Below are 13358 nucleotides of genomic sequence, written 5' to 3'. Positions count from 1 at the left end.
TTTAAATAGCTGTATAATATTCCCCTCTTCCTGGCTGGGCCTCAGTGCAGCTGGATTTGGTAGCACATACCTGTAATTCCAGCACTCAGGAGGCTGAGGCAGGAGGATTGCCACGAATTCGAGGCCACCCTGGGCTACCCAGTGAGTCCAAGGCCAACCTGAACTATATAGACCCTGTTTGGAGTAAAAAAAAAAGAAAAATTATATTTCCTCCTTCTCGTGTTCTATAAGCTTTTTTAGTAAATATGCTGTTTTTGAATCTTTGGGCCTTGAGAGATGCATCTGAATCTTTGACGATTTCCTCTGCTGGATTCTCAGAAGTACTTTTCAGGGGTGAAGGGTGTGTGTGCTTGCAGGGATGCCAGGCTAACCGGCAGGCATCTGTTCCTCTCTTTGCAGCAGCCCACGCACCCTGTGTACAACATTGGGCCGGACAAGGTGATCCAGGCCACCACGCACTTCCTGCAGAAGCCAGTCCCTGGCTTCGAAGAGCCTGAGGATGAGGGGACAGCAGGGACTCCAAGCCACTAGAGGACCCAGGCTGGGCTCTGTGCTCCCCACCTCCCCACTCAGACAAGGTTTTATGTTCAGTACATAGTGCGTCCTTTGCTCCGTAAGCCTTAGCTATTATGGAGCTGTGGTTTTCTTCATCCTCTCCTGTCAAAACAAAGCCAGTAGCTCTGGGTTTGGAGTAAATCATGGCGTGGTTTTTAAAGATTGTCTTCATCTCCATCAAAGCAAAAGCCTGTCCACCTGCCTATGCAGTGAGGTGGGGAGCAGTGCATGCTGGGAGGAGGCAGCCTCTCCCAGCAGCCCTCCAGCCTGGATGGCCACAAAGGAACAGACGGTGTCTGAGTGTCACAGCATGCAAGGCCACTGCTGTGATGCCCATCTGCACAGCCGTGTTAAACCTCCAGGTGGCACCCTCTCCAGGCATGGAAAACGGGCTGCTTCATGCTGCGGTGTGGGGCTTTGGTGCCCATAAAGTATGTACCCTGGAAAAGACAGTGTTGGGGATGCTTCAGAAGGTGCTTCTGCCTCCCACCTTCCACCCTAGTCATTTGCAAGGGACAGGAGCTGGGGACAGAGGGACAAATGTCTCAAGTTGAGAGTCACTCCCCTGCAGAGCTGGAGTCCTGAGCCAGGCATCTCTCCAAAGCTGCGCGTGGGCACAGGCAAGACTGGCTTCGGCCCGGGTGTGGTGACATAGGCCTGGGAAACCATTATGGACAGAAACGCAATTCTGGCTCCGTGCTGTACTAGAGGAAGAGGCTCCTGAGCGCTCTGCCCATCATGTCCCTGAAGCATCGCCCAGTGACCTTAGGGCAGCGGCTGCAGCCAGGGCTCTGCTGTGTGTTTCTTTCTTTCGCCAGCCCCCAGCCCATCCTCTTCCAAGCAGCGTTGTCTTTCACACCTGGAGTATTGACACTACTAAGTCTTTCACCTTAATTTATGACTCAGGATTCATTCTTGTCCTGCCCACTCTAGGCTCAGAGATGTCAAATCAAATTCTAGACACGCCAGCTGCTGCTGGGCTGCGGCCTGGATGGGGGCCCTGTTGGGGCCTCTGCTGCCTCTTGCACTGAGCCCTTGCATGGTCAGCGGGGTGCTGAGCTGGGTCATCATCCATTGCTGCGGCAAGCTCCAGGTCATTGTCCCCACCTTCGTGCGTGCGCCATGGACTGCAGGCAGACAGGAGCTCAGAGATGCAGCATGAGGCTCTTTTCAAAACAACTGGCCACTCGCTGCCTCAGATTCCCTATTGCTTTGGCGTACTGGGCTATGTGTTACCTCCTTGAAATAATAAATAACATTTTCTATGATGTCTTGTCTGTTTTGTTTTTGCTGCGGTAGTGGGAGTTGAACCCAGTGTCTTGTCCACTCTATGATATCTCTCATGTGATCTCTACCAAGAAAATCCTTCAGGAGGGCAATCTGGGAGTTACCAAAGGCTGCCCATGAGGTTGCCAGTCTCTTGTGTGCGAGATTCCAGCCGTCGCGGGCAGGTCAGGGCCGGATGTGAGTCCCCCTCACGCCGTTCCTCCATCCAGGACTCGGTGGCCCCCAGCAGCGCTGCTTCGCAGACTCCCTGGCACAGCTCGCTGACTGCTCCCTATGCCTCATTTCCTCCCAGGTCTGTGCCTGACAGCACTGCGCTCCTCAGTCCCAGTGCAGATGTTGCGCCCTGATGGGCAGGGTGACACAGGGACAGGCTGGAATCTGTGGCCACCAGGATTTCCCAGATCTTTTACTCTGTCCCCAGGAAGTTTGGTGCTCACTCAGTGGCTCCCTTGGGAGACAGAGGGTGTCCTCAGAGGACATGCGCATCCATATGACCCAACCTCATCCTCCATCCCAGAACGTAATCCCTGCCCCTGTGTTCTCCTCTGCTAATGAAGGCTGGGCTGCAACACAGCATCCTGTGGTGTGTCTTCCGCCTCACAGTGACAAAGGTGAAATGCTGTCAGCACAGTGCCTCGGGGACCTCGGGGGCTGCAGTAATAACTCATGTGGTTAAGCAGAAGGCACTGTGAGGGCTGAGCCGGCTTTACCACAGGGCTGGACCCAGGAGACAAAGTTGGGTGAGTCCTGGCACTGTTCTCTTGGTGCTGGTGCTGGCATTTCTGCAGGGCCACCTGTCAGGAAGGCTTCTCCACTCGGCCCTCAGGCAAGGCCCAGAGATCAGTTCTCGGGGTTCTCACGCAGAGCCTTCAGAAGGCGCTAGCATAGCATTCCAGACAGGTCATTCCCAGTGAGTCTTTTCCCCAGTCAGTACCACAAAACTGCACACAGAGCTCTGTCTGTGCCCCCCATTCCCCTTCCCACTTCCAGTGCCTTAGAAGTTGGGGTCCTGCTGGACCTTCCCGAACAGGCCAGCATGAACTCCCCTGAGACAATGGTGCTGGTGAACAGTCCAACACCATCTTGGAGGTAGAAGCCGTAGTCTTGGGATAGCTCCACAAGAGGACACAACAAAACAAAACAGATGGATGGCCATGCCTGCTCGTTGCTACTCCTGTGGGAAGACCCTTCCCAGGCCTGCCTCTTGCCCTGCAGCTTGGTGTTGGGCCCGAGGGCCCCCTCTGGCAGTGGAGACTGCACCCTGGAAGACGGCCTGCCTCGGCCATTTCCAGAGCCACTGGTGCAAGGTTGCGTTCATACCTGCGTGTGTGGTGCTAACACGGGCCCAGGACAACGAGGTGGCCACGTGAAGCTCCCACAGCTGCTTTTAGAGAGACAAGCACAGTGCGCTGCACTGGAAAAACACCAACACTAGGGCATGATGGCAGTACCCTCCTATAATCCTGACCCCTTGAGAAGCTGAGGCAGGAAGATCACAAGTTCAAGTCCTACCTGGGTGATTTAGCAAGATCCTATCTCAAAAAATAAAGAAAGGTGTAGCATAAGGGAAGAGTGTCCCCAGTGCTACAGAAAGAAAAAAGACCAGCCCAAAGCTAGGAACTCAACCCTCAGCAGGTTTCCTCGGGTGTGGCTTTCACTTCAATCCAGCAAGCATCTGCCAGCCACCCTGAAGGCTTTTGGGTCTGTGAGACTGCAGAGTCAGTTCTGGTCTTTTTTCCCCTTCACTTCTTTCCCCACCTTCTTGTTTTCTTCTTCTTCTCTTTTTCCTTTCCCTTCCTCCTCCTTGTTTTTTTGTTTGTTTTTTTTTTTTCCTTTGAGACAGGATATCGTCACATAGTCCAGACTGGCCTTGAAGTCCAGATCTACTGTGGCCTCTCAAGTGCTGGAGGTGTATGTGTGTACCACCCCCACCTGCTCTATTCATGTCTTTTTTTTTTTTGCGGAACTGTGGATTGAACTCAGGCCCTTGCGCTTACCAGGGAAGCACTTATTCTACTGAGCCATCTCCCCAGACCCTCTATTCTTTTTTTCTTTTCTTTTTTTCTTTTCTTTTTTTTTTTTTTGGCAGAACCGGGGATTGAACTCAGGACCTTGCACATGCCAGGCAAGCACTTATTCTACTGAGGCATCTCCCCAGCCCAGCCCCTCTATTCTTGTCTTTGATCCCGCTGAAGCACACAGCAGCAAGGTCTTCCTGCGGCAGGATTCATGCCCAGACTTGCCGTAAAGAAAGCCATGTCGTGCGCTGGCCGGAGCCTGGGGAGCAATCAGAAACAGGAAGAGGATCCTAAAGGAGTAAGGAGCTGACTCTGAAACTGAGCCTGACTCAGCCAAAGCTTCCTGGAGCCGAGGCAAAGCAGCACCAGAGGAGACCACCGAGGAGCGCTCACTCACGTAAGGAAACGTGCCAGCGCCACCAGGGCCACCCTGGTCCTGTGAGCAAGTTGCAGACTTTCACAGGTGTGCTATGAGGATTCCTCTGTGGGATACAGACCAGTCCAGTTCTTCCGGAACAGAACTCGTTTGTAAGTTGGAGACTGCTGTACCTGTCCTGGCAGGAGTTGCCTAGCTGGGAACGAAAAATGGAGCTCTATAGGCCTGGGATGCATCTCGAGGCAGAACGCTGGCCTGGCACGTGCAAGGCCCTGGGTTCATCCCCAGCACCATAAAGAAAAGCTGAGGAGGGGAGGCTGTCACGGTACATGCCGCATTTATGGCTAGAGGTAGAAGCCACTGGCTTCACGTGCCACATGTACAGATAGATAATAATGCTGCCTGCCAGGCCTGGTGGGGACACGTGTAATCCCAATGTTTGGAAGGCTGAGGTAGGAGGATCACGGAGAGTTCATGGCCACCCTAGGCTACATAGTGAGACCTTCTCAAAAAAAAAGAAAAAAAAAAAGCAACACCCCCCCCCGAAAATTAACTTGCCTGTCATTCCCACTGTATTTACATCAACCTCACAGCCTGCTGGGAGTGGGTCACTCCAGTGGCTCAGCCTCCAGACTCCTGAAAGGTGAAAGGCCTCATGGGACATGGGTGTGCTTATGCTAGCAGGTGCTACAGGACCACGTGAAGACCCTGCCAAGCCCACGCCTCCCAAGGGCATTGTGCCTTCCGCTCCCTCTAAAGGTGACAGCGGGAGGTATTAGTGGGACCTAGGTCTAACTGGGGATGGGGGGGGGGGGAGTCCTGCTCAGTGCTGCCACCATGTGGGACACAGATTTTTGGATGGGGCTGGTACTTTCCGATATTACAGTAGTCCACCATCTACACCTGGCAGCAGCGTACTGCAGTGAAGAGTCAGTGGACACTACATTTCTGGCTTTTGGGTCATGTGCACAAAAGCCCAGAGATGTGGCTGTGCCCTGAGGGTGGTCTGTACCCATGGATGCTGACTTCTTGTCTGTATTCACTCAGGGTCCTGCTGTGTCTTTCTTTCCATGCAATGTCAGAATCAAATGACATTCATCCAGGGTCAAACTTTCCAGTCCCCCCCACGCACTGTGCAGCGACAGTCACTGCCTTGCATGAGGATGGAGGAGAGTGTGATTGAAGACACTGTTTTGGATGGCAGAAAGCCAGGCCCCCCTAGCTTAAAGCAAGAAGGAAATGGGCCGACTCCAGATGGGAAGTGTGCAGGGGTGAGGCTGGCTGCAGCAGGGGCCTCGCCAGGCCTCCGCCCACCTTGGGCTCTCTTCGCGGGAGAAGAGGGCAGCAGCACCACACCAGCCCGCACAGCCCCTGGCATCAGCTCAGCACACCCCGCTGGCCCAGCCTCCCTTGCAGGCCATGGGGATCACTGTGTGTTGAGCCTCGCCTGGGCAGCTAGTGACTTAGCAGTCTCCAAAGATAAAGAAACTGGGAATGTAGCTCAGTGTGAGGGGTCTGCATTCCATCTCCAGGACCAAAATAAACTAACCAGGACCTAACCTAGTCTAAAGAAATGGAAGTCATCCACAGGTGGTGACAGGGAAAAGCAGTTCTCCTCCAAGTGGAATGTGCGATCCCATTGCCTCCTGGAAGGAAGCAGCCAAGTGCACAGACTCCTGGGACACTCGCTTCGGGGCCACCTGCCTCTGGGCACTCAGCTGTGGAGCCAGGCTGAGGTGGTTTCCTATGGTTGTGTTTCAGCTTCATAGCAGTACCACTGGAAAGCGGGTGCGGTGGGAACTATGCTCTGCGTTCCCAGACTAAGGCGTAGTAAATTGCTGATGATAGTTTCAGTTCAGGCTGGGTATGGGGGTAAGACCCTGCTGCAAAGGGAGGCACCTTGCACTTGGAACGGGAAGCACCCTAGTACACACAGAACCGCCCCAGCTTAGCCCAAGGCCACAAAGGTACTTCACTGCTGCCTGAAAAATCCTGACCACACGCCCGAACAGCAGCCCCAGTCTTGCCTGCTCTTCCTTGCCTCATTTGACCTTGATTCAGCTGGGCCAGGTGACAACCTGTGGTTTACAGCTAGAGGAGCAGGTCAGACAGCAAAGTGAATCACCCAAGTCTCCGTGCTATCAAAGGTCAGAGTCTGCACTGCTGCCTGCCCGCCGCCGCAGACCTCCAAAGGAGGGGCCCAGGGATGGGCACAGGGGCAAGCTTCCCTCCAGGCCTGGCTGGCTGAGGCCCTGGACACCTGCCTAGACAGGGGTGGCAATGGCTCAGAGGGTGGGTAGCCCACCCAGGATTCGAGTGGGTGCCCAGCTCTGCCCAGCTCTGCCCAGCTGGAGGTAGAAATGAATGGGTGCTGGGGCTGACCCCGAGCAGAGCAGGGTGCTGGATGACTCACAGGCGGAGGCTGAGGCTGTCTTCCCGGGAGCTGAGCATGGTCTTCTCGAAGCGGCCTCGCCCGTCTCACCGGCTCCTGGACATCTTCCTCACGCCTGCTTGGCCCCGCTTTTCACCAGCTGGTGTGGAAGGCCGAGAGCTTCTCCAGTACATCTGAGGACAACAGGCAGGGCAGGGACCTGGCACTTGTCACCAGCCCAGCTATGACTATCTTCCTCGTCCTTGTCTCTCCTTGAGGAAACACAACTCTTCTTGCAAAATAACAATAATAGGCAGGCGTGGTGATACACAGCTGTAATCTCAGCACTCAGGAGGCCTGAGTCAGGAGGACTGGCATGCATTTCAGGCCAGCCTAGGCTACAAAGTGAGCTCAAGGCCAGCCTGGATTCATAGCAAGACCCTATCTCAAAAGAAAACAAAAGCAAAAGCAAACAATACAAAATATTTTAAAAACACAATAATGCCTTTTTTTTTTTTTTTTACAGACAGGATCTCACTATAGTTCAGGCTGGCCTTAAAGTCACCCAGTCTCCTTAGCCTTCCCAGTGCTATTACAGGCATGTGCTACCACACCTGGCCAATAGTAATGCATCTTTAAAAATAAACTTGTTTTCCAGGGCCAGCAAGATAGCTCAGCGAACTAATGCTCCTGCTTAGGCGTGCTTAGGCAAGTGCAGGGACCGTGGTTCAATCCCCAGCACCACATGCTGCGCCAGCCCTGCTCCCAGGGTAGGCTGAGCCGACGAGAGTTCAGGGTGTAGTGGTGCACACCTGTAATCCCAGCGCTGGGGAGGCTAAGAAACAGGAGGATCACTATGAGTCTAAGCTATGTAGTGAGACCCTGCAAAAAGCTTTTTTGTTTTTATTTATTTTATTTTTGCAGCTCTTGGGTTCACGCCTAGTGGCTCACATGTGCTCTGCTACTGAAAAAAGCCCAAATAGGCTTTTTTCTTCCAAAATGAGTTTTTTAGTTTAGTTTTAGATTGACAAAAAACCAAAACAAAACAAAACAAAAAACCTCTGCAGAAGAAGAGCACATCAAGTTTCCTTACCCCCAGGAGGCAGTTTTCTAAGTGTTGTTTTGTTTTCTTTTTGCCTTTTTGTCTGTTTGAGAAAGGCTCTCTCTATGCAGTTCAGGCTGGCCTTGAGCTCATTTTGTAGCTCAGGCTGGTCTTAAACTTGATCCTCCTACCTCAGCCTCCTGAGTGTTCGGATTACAGGCATGTGGAGTCATGCCTCAGTTTTTATTTTTATTTTTTTTTTTTGGCCATAATTTTATTGATAAACAAATAGCAATGAGACAGTTTCAAATCATATCGGTAGGACAGTTTCAATAATTAATATGTGGGGCTGGAGAGATGGCTCAGTGGTCTAAAGCACCTACTGGGAACAAGCTCGGCAAAGCACAGGGACGGCGGTTCGATCCCCCAGCACCACATGCCAGCCAGCCGCGCCCCCTGGTGGGCTGAGCTGGCCACACACACACACACACATACACACACACACACACTAAATAAATGCTAAAAAAAAAATTTAATTTATTTATTTATTTTTTGGTGGAACCAGGGATTGAACTTAGGCCCTTGCGCTTGCCAGGGAAGCGCTTATTCCACTGAGCTATCTCCCTGGCCCCTAAAAAAAAAATTTTTTTTTAAATAATTAATATGCCTCAGTTTTTAAAGTTATACAACATTTATAATATGGAACATTTGTCACAGCATGGCTACTTTATTAGCTCATGTCCACACTACTTAAAATGCCCTTAACCTCCTAATGCCATTTTCCTGTCCCAGGATCCTACTTAGGGCCCGTTATGTCCAGTTACCTCATGTGGCCTTCATGTCTTGAGGGGTGCAGGGGAATTGGTCAGGTACTTTGTAGAATGTCCCTTAGCTGGCCTCTGTGTGACACTTCCACATGATAGATCGGGGGTGCTGGCCATTTGGGGGGATTGCAGAAATAATGCGCCATTCTCGCAAATCAAGGGTGTATGCTGCCGCCAACTGGATTTGTCATTGCTGATGTTCACCTTGACCACCTGGCGGCGGCTGTAGTGTCTGTCAGGCACCTCTGAAGGCCGCTCTTCCACTCCCTTCTGCCTTGTGTCCTCAGGGGAGTTAGGCTCCATATCTCTGAGGGCAGAGTAAATAAGTGATCTGGAATTCTATGCAGGAGGTTTATTTCCTACCCATTTATATACTGTCATTTAGTCGGTGCCCTGTACCTGCAGACCCTCCATCCATAAATCCAACAAACTGCAAACTAGAAATACTGTACTTTTACAAAGTGTATCCGTACAGAATGTGTAGATTTTCCCCTTATCGGTATTTCCTTTTTTTGCAGTACCAGGGACCGAAGTCAGGACCTTGTGCTTGCCAGGCAAGCACTTATTCCACTGAGCTATCTCCCTTGCCCTCCCTTGTCAGTATTTCCTGAGCAACACAACTGTTTACACAGCAGTCACACTGTGTTGGGTGTTAAAAATACTCAAGAGAGGTTGAAGCTTAGGGGAGGATACGTATTTACTGTGTGCAAATACTATGCCATCGGGGCTTGATCTAAGAGATGCTCTGTGCACTAAGGGACCTGGGCCCATAACGAGGGGCTCGTGGAGTTGGTCTCCAAAGCTGAGGAGGGGCTGTTCTCATATGGTTTGGGTTGGGGAACATTTGTCTTTCTTTGGGCTGTGTTCCAATACTGTGTTGTTTACTTTGTTGTTCCTGCTTTGGGCATCGGTGGCCCTTTCAGCTGGCTCTGTGTCCCTCTCCCATCCCCACACTTCCCTTCGATGATGATGGTGGCGACGCTACACCTTTATCACCCCTCTTTTGCAAGCAGTGCTGCCTGTGGATAACCAGGGACACTGGGAAACGGGTATGCCTGGGCCGGGTGCTTCCTCTCACCTCACACCATACTGCACTGCATGCTTTCTGCAATCAGCTTGCTCCCTGGCATGCTGGCTATCTTGGGTGTGACACTTCTGCCACCTCTGTATTATGATGGCCCCTGCCTAGGGGATCAAGGGTGTATTGCAGCCTGTAGTCACCAGACCAGTGAGGGTCAGAGTCTCAAAAGGGGGAAGTCTGGAGGCATTGGCTGTGCCAACAAGCGCCTGTCACGCAAGACGAAGAGACACCTTGGTTAGAGATGCCCAGGACGACTGAGGCCCTGTGATGTAGGCAGAAATCTAGGCTAGCAACATCCTTCAGTGTTTGCCTAGATTTCCAGAGTGGTGAATCCTAAAGGGCCCGGAGGCATGGAGTTGGGATGGAGATCAGGCCCAAGGTTGGGAGCCTCTTCTTCAGATGTTACATGGTTGTGGAGAGCGCAGGAGCAGGCCGAGTGCCGAGCTGGCCTCCCCCGTCCTGCCACAGTGCTGACCTCTCTACTCAAGGGCCCAGCTAGACTCACATTTGGGGCCCTTCAGGGAATATCTGGGCCTTGTGCACGAGTCTTGTCTCTACTTGAGCATCCTAAAAGCCAGGTCAGGCTGTGTAAACTGTCAAAGCCTTCCCCCTGGGTGGCATAGGGTGGGGCAGAGGCTGCTGCAGTGAGTGCTGTGGGGTGAGAGGCACTGTGGGTCAAGAGCCCCCAGCCTTGCACACCCACCATCTGCAGAGTACATGTGGGCCTAGTGCAGGGCCAGGGTGGCAGCAGCAGGCTCAAGGCAATGGGGACCTGTGGGAGCTGCCATCGGAAAGGCTTTCCCATAGCTGCTCACGCTGCGCTGTGTGGAGCAGAGCCCTGGCCTTGTATTTCCTGGCTAGGAAATGGGGTGCAGCTGTTGGAACCTGATCTCCTCCTTGAGCCTCCCACTAGCCTCCCACCAGGTGCTCACGGTGGACGTGACATTCCTTTTGCAGCTGGCTGGCCTTACCATGGCCTTCTGGCCTAAAGCTTCTGGCTGCTGGCCTTTGGCCCAGATCTGCCCCTGCCACCCCTGAGCTGCTGATGGCACCAGGAGATAGGAGACAATGACTGTGAAGTGCGGTGCTTGGAGCCGCCCAGATGGCTGGACTCCCTGGGGCTGGGGAGGAGTGACCAGGGTGTGCTCGGCCCAGAGCACAGGAGCACCGTGTTCCTAGGTCCCTGCTAGAGCCGGCACCCGAGAAGTGCAGCTCTTCCACCGCCCCCGCCACTGCCACCTGCTTCCTTGGCAGGACGCTAACCCTCCCTACTCAGCACCGGAGTGAACGTCCTGGCACAGCTTCCTGAACATGAGAGCCTTCGTGCTTTGTTCCCTCCCTCTGGCCCTTACTGGGAAGAAGTAGTAGTAGAGACCATGGTGGACGATTTTGACCAGAGAAGGCCGCACGTGTACAAGAGCCTGGTGCCTGTTGTAAGCACTGGAGCCAGAGACCCTGGTGGGGCCTCCACAGTCACAGCTGGCATTCAGGGACCAGGAGGGACCTGCTTGGCTGCTTGGGAACCATCCATGGCCACCTGCTTACAATGTTCTAAACACACCCAGCTTGTGTGTGTGTGCACGTGCTGTGGCAGGATCATCTGTCCCTACCTCCTTACAACAGTCACCATAATGAACTTACTCCCCCCCTCCACTATTTTAAGAGGGCTTGAGCCATTATTCCTTCCTAGTTAATTTTTGTCTTATTTATTTATTTAAACAACACATCTATTTTTTAGAAATGCATTGTGGAAACCTGAAAGGACCCCTGCTAGCTTAACTAGTGATGACACCCCTAATGTGTGCTCAGCTTGGTTTCAGTTTTGATTAAGGGATTTGTCAAAAGTCTTTTCTGACTCATGCTGGTTGAAGCCACCAACCCCTCACTGGGACCTTGTGGGGGGTGCTGTGAGCAGAACCTGGGAGGCTGAGAGATCAGTCAAGCCTGCCTGGATGGAGGATGCGCATTGCTGGGGGCTGCTGAGGGAGGTGTGACAGGAGCAGGGAGCTGGGCAGGCAGCAACGCCTCCACCTCGTTCCTAGGGCGACAGTGAGGAAGACAGCCCCAGACCTGCTTGGGCGCCTGAGCTCCGCTGTCCTCACTTTCCCCAATGGCCTCCTTTTCTCCTTGGGTTATACTTCCAGAGCCAAACCAAGTAACTCAAGGGCCACCTGGGGGAGCCTGTTTAGACTGACTGGCTGTTGGACCAGAATCCTTTTGATCAGAGACTGGAGCTCAGACCCCAGGAATGGCCCGAGGACCCCACACTGAGCAGTGTTGCTATCATGCTTCTGAGCCGCCTTCCAGGCCTCTCATGTGTCCAAAGATCAGAGGTGCTGCTCCCAGGGGCGACAGGAGTCTGTTTGCTGTACTCTTTGGCGACTGAGCATTGTAGGGATAGGGCAGGACTGGGACACAACTGGTGATCCAAGACACCAGCCCTCTGGCTGGGATGTAGCTCAGTGGTAGAGTACTTGTGCAGCCCATGCAAGGCCCTGGGTTCAATACTGAGCCCCCAAAACAAAATCAAAAAAACCCAAGGAGCCCAACCCACAGTGCTCTGGGGCAGGTGTCTACGAGCTGGGCTTTCTACCTTGCAGTCAGTTCCCGTGGCGTTCCGTGTAGGTGACAGCTGACACCTCAGGGTGCCACTGGATCTGAGGTCAGACATGTTAGCAGCATTCTGAGTCCACAGAGCCACCTTGGGAGGCGATCACTGCCCCTGTTTTATAGGTGAGGACGCTGCGACTGAGAACAGTTGCTGAGAAACAGGAACCCAGGCAGGCAGCCCAGAGCCCAGCATAGTATACATGAGGCATTGTTAGAAACAGAATTGTGCTTCTTCAGCCCTAGGACTCTTGCCTCCTAGCAGTGCTGTCAGCCTTACTTTTAAGCCAGTCCCAGGTGAGATGACAGCTGCGAGCCCAGCTAGAGGTGTTTTTTTTTTTTTTTTGAATTTTCGGGAAGGGTCTACAGGGTGTTCAGGGTCTCACTACTAATCCGACTCATAGTGATCTGCCTGCTTACAGCCTCCCAAGAGCCGGGATTACAGGTGCACGCCATCACGCCTAGTCTCAACTGCCGGCTCAGCTGGTTCGGGGGCTGGCACGGCAGGCCGGTGAGTTGTAGAGGTGTCTTATGATGGGAAGAGCGTATCAACTTTTTTTTTGCGGGGGGACCTCAAACTTAGGACCTTACACTTGCCAGGCAGGCACTTGAGCCACTGAGCTAAAAATCCCTGCCCCAGAGCATATCAACTTTTGAGCCATTTTAAATATTTGGGTAACTGCAACAGTACGAAGATACCAAGCTCACCACTGCAAGAGAAAGTGGTGGATTTTAACAGGCCCCTCAGTGAAGCCACTTGCAGCAGGGACCAAGCAAATCAACAGGTTACCTAGCTGTCTAGACAGCAATGACAAAAACAAACTAGAGATTAACATCACTCACAGGTCTAAGCCTGGCCAGACCTGTGTCCCGGGGCTGCCTTACACTGCTTCCTAGACAGATGCCAGCAGGGCTGCGACTGACCCTACCCTTAGTTGAGCACTGGGGCCGGAGGTCTCCTGCCTGGTTTTCCTGTCCAGCCTCCACCAGCTTCCTTCACTTGTAGGGTTCATGCAACCCCAAGCGGGGGGCTCAGCATTTCCCAGGAGAACCAGCTAACCACTGTGCCCTTTTTTTCCTGCTTTTGAGAACTCTGGTGAAACCTGAACTCAGTGCCCTGTGCCCCGACATCTTACAAGGACTTCTCAGGACACCCTGGCCCCTCCCTGCTGGCTTAACTGCCTTGCCTGTACTGGG

At 52.9% G+C, this 13358-nt stretch overlaps 1 protein-coding gene across 1 annotated transcript in view; it reads left to right on the top strand.

Annotated features, from left to right (window-relative positions):
* The window catches only part of Fntb (farnesyltransferase, CAAX box, beta), an 88400-nt gene extending 86608 nt beyond the window's left edge, over positions 1–1792 (top strand). The window contains exon 12 of the mRNA XM_004624783.2: positions 400–1792. Coding sequence (XP_004624840.1) covers positions 400–531 — 132 coding nt within the window. The 3' untranslated portion in view covers positions 532–1792. The remainder of the gene's footprint in view (positions 1–399) is intronic.
* Positions 1793–13358: the final 11566 nt, after the last annotated feature.

This window comes from Octodon degus, unplaced genomic scaffold (assembly GCF_000260255.1).
Source record: "Octodon degus isolate 3935 unplaced genomic scaffold, OctDeg1.0 scaffold00007, whole genome shotgun sequence".
In the NCBI taxonomy this organism is placed as follows: Eukaryota; Metazoa; Chordata; class Mammalia; order Rodentia; family Octodontidae; genus Octodon; species Octodon degus.
The sequence above is the reverse complement of the archived record's forward strand: the minus strand, read 5'-3'. Positions and strand labels throughout refer to the sequence as shown.